This window comes from Trichechus manatus, unplaced genomic scaffold, assembly GCF_000243295.1.
Source record: "Trichechus manatus latirostris isolate Lorelei unplaced genomic scaffold, TriManLat1.0 scaffold00151, whole genome shotgun sequence".
Lineage (NCBI taxonomy): Eukaryota > Metazoa > Chordata > Mammalia > Sirenia > Trichechidae > Trichechus > Trichechus manatus.
In genome coordinates, this window is record NW_004444087.1 from 2,311,179 (window position 1) to 2,318,669 (window position 7,491).

Genomic DNA, 7,491 nt, shown 5'->3' on the forward strand with positions numbered 1-7,491 from the left:
CTTCCCTGTGTCTAGCCCCTGGGCTTAGAGTTTGAAGGAGAAGAGAGTGACGGACAAGCCGCAGTTTTCCGTCCCAGCTGGAATGCCAGCCTTTGATCTGTCATCTCTGGTTTCTGTTCATAGGAACAAGTCACCTCCTTCCTTAGTCTCTGCATGCCTCTCCCTCCAAGCTGGCTCCCTGGTCAAAACGCTTGGATCCCATAATGGAGGCATCTGCCCCTCTAGCAACAAGGGGATGGGGGGCTGGTGTCCAGTTCTCAGGACATGATTGAGCTCAGCTGCTCTGACCTACTGACACTCTGCTTCCAGAACACCCTACAGCCCGAGGAGCCCCTGTCCACAAGTGACCCCCGTGTCAGTCCCCGGCTCTCTCGAGCAAGCTTCCTGTTTGGCCAACTCCTCCAGGTAAAGCTCTCACGAGTGCCTGCTAACTGGGCCATCACACTTTGCCATGGTTCTGCCTTCTCTCTTCTGAGAAGAGACACCGCTATCAAAATCACAGTGCTGCAAGCTTGTCACAGGGCTTCGTGTCTCCTCTCATTTTATCCTCCCAGCGACAGCTTGGTAGACGGTCTCAGCACTTGCTGGGCTGGAAGCAAACCGTGCTTTCACAAAAGATTTAAGGAAACTTGTGGTTAAATGAAACAGAAACAACATAGCTGTTAAAGTATTAATAGAAGAGTCAAGAGAGGAAAGCAAACGTTCCAGATATTGAGGCCAGTTAAGTTCCTTAGATGGAGCATGAAATTTATCTCTGAGCCTCCTGGCAGCCAAGGAAAAAGGGAAACCAGCAGGTTCTGTAAATCTTATCTGATGATGGAAACATTTTAGCTCTTTGCGACCAGAAAGGGCTTTTGTCTTGTACTCAATTCCAAAAGGAAGTTTTTTACTTAGACCATTATACAAAGAACGTTGACTAGCATAGAGTGTTTAATATCTTCAGCAGTAATTTCGCATAACGCAGAAGCATCCTGTGTGGCCATTTCTTACATCACCAGCTAAGAGGGTAATGCTCAGATTACTCTGCGAGCATGTTTCTGTGTAGGTGCTGCACAAATTAGACTCCACTGGAGCCGGTGTGAAAAGTTCCTGGGTGGTACAAATGGTTAATGCGCTTGGCTGCTAAGCTAAAGGTTGGTGGTTTGAGTCCATCCAGAGGCACCTCGGAAGAAAGTGATCTACTTCCGAAAAATCAGCCACTGAAAACCCTATGCAGCACAGTTGTACTCTGACACCCATGGGGTCGCCCTGAGTTGGAGTTGACTCAACAGCAACTGGTGACAATGTCTATCTAATTGCCAAAGGGCACAAGAGACCTGCCAGGTGGGTGTCTCTTGTTTTTCCAGGGGTCCTGGCTGACCCACAGCTCACACGTGCAGAGCTGGGAGTTGAGCAAAGCGAAGTCTGTTGGAGGCCTGGTTAGAAGCAGACGCAGGGTCTTCCTTCCCCGTCTCCCTCCAGTTTGTCAGCAGGTCCGAGAATAAGTACAAGCGCATGAACAGCCACGAGCGGGTTCGCATCATCTCTGGGGGCCAGCCTGGGAGCCTGGGCCGGGCATCGCTGGACGTCACCAAGCTCCTGAGCGAGAAGCAGGAAGGTATGGCAATGACTCCCCCAACACCCAGGGCCACCGTGCGCACACAGCCCCCCATCCCGAGAGCCAACCTGTACACACAGCCGCCCGTCCTCAGGGCCACCTTGCACATACAATGCCCCCCCCCAGCCATCCTGCGCACACAGCCCCCCACCCCTGGGGCCACCCTGCCCGCACAGCTCCCCACCCCCCAGGGCCACCCTGCATGCACAGCCCCCCACTCCGGGGCCACCCTGTGCACACAGCCCCCCACCCCCCAGGGCCTCCCTGCGAGCACAGCTCCCCACCCCGAGGCCACCCTGTGCACACAGCCCCCTATCCCCAGGGCCACCCTGTGTGCACAGCCCTCCACTCCGGGGCCACCCTGTGCTCACAGCCCCCCACCCCCCAGGACCACCCTGCATACACAGTTCCCCACCCCCCAGGGCCACCCTGTGCACACAGCTTCCCACCCCGGGGCCACCCTATGCACACAGCCCCCTATCCCCAGGGCCACCCTGCACACACAGCTCCCCATCCCCAGGGCCACCCTGTACGCACAGCTTCCCACCCCCAGAGCCACCCTGCACACACAGCCCTTTACATAGTCCCTGCAAGGTGAGTTGGTTGCCTGCTCCTCCTGACGGTAGGGGCTGCCGCAGGAGGTTGTGAGCTGGCGGGATGGGAGGTCAGGGTCAGCTGACCAGCCTCCCTCAGGAGGACGCCGTTGCCTCCTGCCAAGCTCGCCCACTAACGAATGCTCACTGGAGTCAGCTTGTACCCAGATGCCCATGTTAACTGGAGCCATTTGCTCTGAAGTGTTTATTTATCAATTCCTCTCCCCACTGAGTGCCTCTTGCCATTTGTCAAGCTGTGAGGGCCGTCTGGTGTCCTCTCCCCTGGTACTTGGCATTGCGGACAGCCAGCCAGCCCTGCCCACCCCTGCCCAGGGCCAAGGCCACCCACTCAGGTAGGGGGCCAGAGGAGTGGCACTGTATGTCAGTGCACAACTGTCCTCTTCAGGCCACCTGGCTGCCCACCAACAGACCCCTCCTCCCCCATCCCCTCTGCTCCACTCCCCACTTACACCCAGAGGAGCTTCAAAGAGTGGAACTGAGACCAGGTCACTCCTGACTCCAGCCCTAGTGGCTTCCCTGTGCTCCTGGAATAAACCCAGGCCTCGGGTCACACCCCTCCTCAGAGAAGTCTCACCTTCTGGAATGATCTGATTTTGTGTATTTGGTACCCATTTCTTGCCTGAACCCTGCCGCCAGCCCCCACCTGCCACATGAGCTCCAGGAGCTAGGGCCTTGTCCATCTTACAACTGTTGCCGGCCCTCAGGCTACCTCATACGTGTTTCCCGATGGCCGAGGATCACCCTGGGCCTCGGGGCTCACGGTCACCGACGTGGAGTGTGGTCATCAGTCCTTCGAATTGTCCTGAAGGACTAGCCCCCCTGTCCTGTCCATCCCAAAGGCGGCATCTGACCACCGCCCTCCCTCCGCCCACAGAGCTGGAGCCGGAGAGTGAGCTCAGCAGGAACCTCAGCCTGATCCCCTATAGCCTGGTGCGCTCCTTCTCCTGCAAGCGCCGCCGGCCCGTGCTCTTCTCGCCATCCATGCTGGCCAAGACGCTGGTGCAGAAGCTGCTCAACTCAGGGGGCGCCATGGAGTTCACTATGTGCAAGCCAGGTGAGCGCGGCCCACACCCCTCCACCACTGCACTTGGTGTGCCTTCACTGCCTGCGGGTCTGGACACCGGGGGTGGTGAGCTCACGGTGGCTGGAGGCAGGAAGAGTGGCTGTCCCATCCCTGTGTTGCACAGGGTAGCTGGCTGCAGGCTGCAGAGCCCTGCTTAGCCCTGCAGGAGCCACCTGGTCACTCCAGGTCTCGTGTCATAGGGGACTATGACAGTGCCCACTGCACAGCCGCCATGGGGTGAGATGGGACGAGCTCAGTCCTGGCTGCCCGTTAGGATCACAGGAAGCACCAACAGGACAACCCCTTTCTCTCCAGATATTGTCACGAGAGAGGAGTTTCTAAGGAAGCAGAAGACTGAGACCATCATCTACTCCCGAGAGAAGAACCCAAACACTTTCGAATGCATCGTTCCCACCAACATCGAGGCCGTGGCCGCCAAGGTGAGGGGGGCAGGGCAGACTGGGGAGCTGTGGCCCCTGACCCCTGCTGGGCAGATGGGGTGGGGGGTAGGGCGGCTCGTGACCCCCTGCCAGGCAGACTAGGGGACCATGTGACCCTTACCCCTGCTGAGCAGACTAGGGAGCCTTGAACCCTGCCGGGCAGACTGGAGGGCCAGGACCCTGCTGGCAGACTGGGGGGCTGTGACTCCTGCTGGGCAGACTGGTAGCCGGGACCCCTGCCTGCTTCTCTCTGGTCGTGGATAAGGGGGGATTAGGACTCACCCTCAACCATCCTGCTCGAACCTCCTCCTTCCCCTTTCTCTCTGTGTTTGTCCCACGTGACCCCTCCCTCTCCCTCGGCCCCACACCCTGCCTCTCTGGCTTCCGCTGCGGGTCTGTACTCTGAAGCAGCCTTCTATTTTCAATGCCTTCATGGTGCTGGTGTCGTCGTTCGCACTGCTTAGGGACGTGTGTGTCTGGTTGTGATAACACGGTCCAGAGATAGAGAACTTGTCGGGGTGAGAGATGGGTGAGCGGGTGACAGGGACGGCAGCTGCCCAGCAGGGAAAGTGCGACATCGGAGGGTATTGGCAGCAAGCACAAAAAAACCGTCTGTGCACAGTTTGGTCTTCTGGAGCTGCACAGAGGGCACGGGTGGCTCAGGGGTAGATTTCTTGCCTCCCATGTGGGAGACCCAAGTTCGATTCCTGGCCGATACACCTCATGTGCAGCCATCACCCGTCTGTCAGTGGAAGCTTATGTGTTGCTGTGATGCTGAACAGGTTTCAGCAGAGCTTCCAGACTAAGATGGTCTAGGAAGGCTGGAAACGGCGGGAGGCTGGAGCTGATAGGGGGTCTGTGCTCACAGAACAAGCACTGTCTGCTGGAGGCCGGGATCGGCTGCACAAGAGACCTGATCAAGTCCAAGATCTACCCCATCGTACTCTTCATCCGAGTGTCTGAGAAGAACATCAAGAGGTTCAGGTAGGTCTCTGATACCCTCCAGGGGCAGGAGCCCAGAAGCTTCTCCCCTAACACCCTGCCAGAGGCACAGCCCCTCAGCCAAGCTTCCAAGAACAGCGGGCTGCATCTCCCTCTGCTTGTTTCTCTCATAGATCCTTATCAAGTGCCAACATATGAGGACAGGCCCAGCCTGACTCCATGGGGCACAGCCCCCACTTTAGCCACACAAACAGGACACAAGAGCCACAAAGCGAGTCAGAGGGGGAAAGACATGGGGGGCGTGGTCCAGAGAGGGCAAGGACGGGGCCGCGTCACACAGGTGGGCACCAGTGAGCAGAGACCTGACTGCAGTGAGGGGTGGGCCGAGCAGGCTCTGGAGGAGAAGGTTCTATGCAGAGGGTAGGCTGGTGCCCACACCCTGCAGCAGGAGCAGCCAAGAGGCAGGTGTGGAGGGCAGATGGGAGGGGATGCTGGAACCGGAGCACCGTCCCTGTCTGAGCGAACATCTAGGCAGGCCATTATCTGCGTGTTCTAGGGCTGCTGTACACAATACCATAAGTGAGGGGCTTTAAAGAACAGAAGTTGATGGTCTCACAGCTCTGAAGGCTGGGAGTCCAAATCAGGGTGTCGGCCATGTTAATACCTTCTGAGGCTCTGAGGGAGAATCTTTTCCAGGCCTCTCTCCCAGCTTCTAGGGGCTGCTGGCAATCCCTGGTGTTCCTTTGCTGCTTGTAGATTCACATGGCGTCTGTGTGGGTCTCTGTCTCCATGTCTGGCTCCCCTTTTATAAGACACTACTCGAAAGGGGTTAGGACTAGGACCTTCCCTACTCCAATATGACTTAACTGAGCACATCTGCGAAGAAAAACCCTATTTCCAAACAGGGTCACATTCACACGTACCGGGAGTGGGGTGGGTGGAACTTGAACCTGCCTTTTCTGGGGACACAGTTCACCCTATCACAGCCATGGTGAGGATTTGACACTTAATCTGAATGGAACGGGCAGCCACTGAGGGTTTCGTGTGGAGGAGGGACCTAATCTAACTTGGAATCTAAAAGGCTCCCTCTCGCTGCTGTATTGAGACAGGTTTACAATCATCCCGGTGAGAGACAAGCATGGCTAGGATAAGGATCGTGTCTGGGAGACGACAAGAAACACCTTGATTCTACATTGATCTTGAAGGGCGAGCCGGCAGGATTTGTTAGGGCTGGATTTGGTGGGAAGAGAGGAAATGAGGAGTGACTCTAAATTTGGGGCCCAACCTCTAATCCTCACCTCTCCTTGCACACAATCCCAGAATAAATATGATTACCACATTTGGCAGATGGGGCAGCAGAGACTAACAGCAATCAGGCCACTTCATTCCTTCTCCGACTGTTTACAGAGCTCATGTTAGGCTCCCGGCTCTGCTTTGTGAGCTGAAGAACCCACTCATGAGCCAACGAGGACAAACTCCCAGAATTTCCATCATAAACAAAGTGAGCCAGGCAGTGTGCAGTGTTAGAAGGCGTGGCAAGATGCCACAGAGAGGCAGACAGCTGGGGATGGTGGCAAGTGTGTCAGCCATCGGCAGGGTGGCCAGGGCAGCCCTAGAGGAGAGGGGGGGACCCCTGGCCTGTGGTGGCTGGGGAGCGGGCACGGCACCCATGCCCCTTCCCAAGGCTCCCCAGTGGTGGCCAGCCCCACATGCCTCTGTCTCGCCCCTGCCCACAGGAAGCTGCTTCCCCGGCCAGAGACGGAGGAGGAGTTCCTGCGCCTGTGCCGGCTGAAAGAGAAGGAGCTGGAGGCGCTGCCGTGTCTGTATGCCACAGTGGAGGCCGACATGTGGGGCAGCGTGGAGGAACTGCTTCGTGTCATCAAGGAGAAGATCGGCGAGGAGCAGCGCAAGACTGTCTGGGTGGACGAGGACCAGCTGTGAAGCGATGGCACCCTGGGTCCACACAGACTCGAGGGACCTCCACCCACCACGCAGTGCCATGGGCGGGGCGTTCTGTGGCTGTAGAGCAGCCGCCCCTGGGGACAGGTGCCGCCGTAGGGACAGACACACCTGGGAGGGAGCGGGGAGTCGCTATTCCACCCTCAGCCTCCCAGGCTGAGTCATTCATCCCTCCTGGCATTCTCTGGGAGACAGGGCCAGGCAGGACACCCAGCCAGAGCCCCCAGCCAGCGGGCCCCTCTCAGGCTAGAACAGCAGTTGAATGTAATTCGTGGCACAGGTGTACCACTTGGACAGGCGTGGCACAGGTGCACCACATGGACAGGTATGGGGCAAGTGCGCCACCTGGACAGTTGTGGGACAGGTGCGCCACCTGGACAGGTGTGGGGTAGGTACGCTACCTGGATCAGCAGCCAGGGTGCTGCCAGCTCTCAGGTACACAACAAGCACATTCCCGGCCGGGACAGGTCTTGGGGGTGGGGGCAGTGTGCTGTGCTATTGTTTTTCTTGCATTAAATATCCACATTCCTTGATTTTCTACCACTTTGTTTAACAGTTGGCAGGGGTTTCTGCGCTTGCCACCTTTCTAACAGGGAAGCCACCCCAGATTGCTCAGTTTAGCCCCAGAGTAGGCTCAGGCCCCAATGAACATGTAGGGGAAGGTTGAGTAGCTCTGCATTCCAAGGCCCCAGGAGAGGCCTGGCTGATAGCTGCTTTGGGGGCATCATTGCTAACAGTACCCCCTTTGACTGAGGTGGGTCCTGATTTAGACGATCAATTACTGAGTCGCCTGAGAAGGGCCCATCCTTCCAGGAGCTGCTGGGACGGTCTTCTCTTTGTGCCCCCGCATCCCCTGACTGCAGCCCTGATGCCAGG

The 7,491-nt window shown here is 57.5% G+C and overlaps 1 protein-coding gene across 1 annotated transcript in view; it reads left to right on the forward strand.

The window, feature by feature from the left end:
- Positions 1-7,134, forward strand: part of CARD11 (caspase recruitment domain family member 11) — a 135,400-nt gene extending 128,266 nt beyond the window's left edge. The window contains exons 20-25 of the mRNA XM_004385921.2: positions 310-405; positions 1,462-1,597; positions 3,086-3,265; positions 3,590-3,714; positions 4,583-4,698; positions 6,393-7,134. Of these exons, the coding sequence (XP_004385978.2) occupies positions 310-405; positions 1,462-1,597; positions 3,086-3,265; positions 3,590-3,714; positions 4,583-4,698; positions 6,393-6,597 (858 nt within the window). The 3' untranslated portion in view covers positions 6,598-7,134. The remainder of the gene's footprint in view (positions 1-309; positions 406-1,461; positions 1,598-3,085; positions 3,266-3,589; positions 3,715-4,582; positions 4,699-6,392) is intronic.
- The last annotated feature ends 357 nt before the right edge of the window (positions 7,135-7,491 follow it).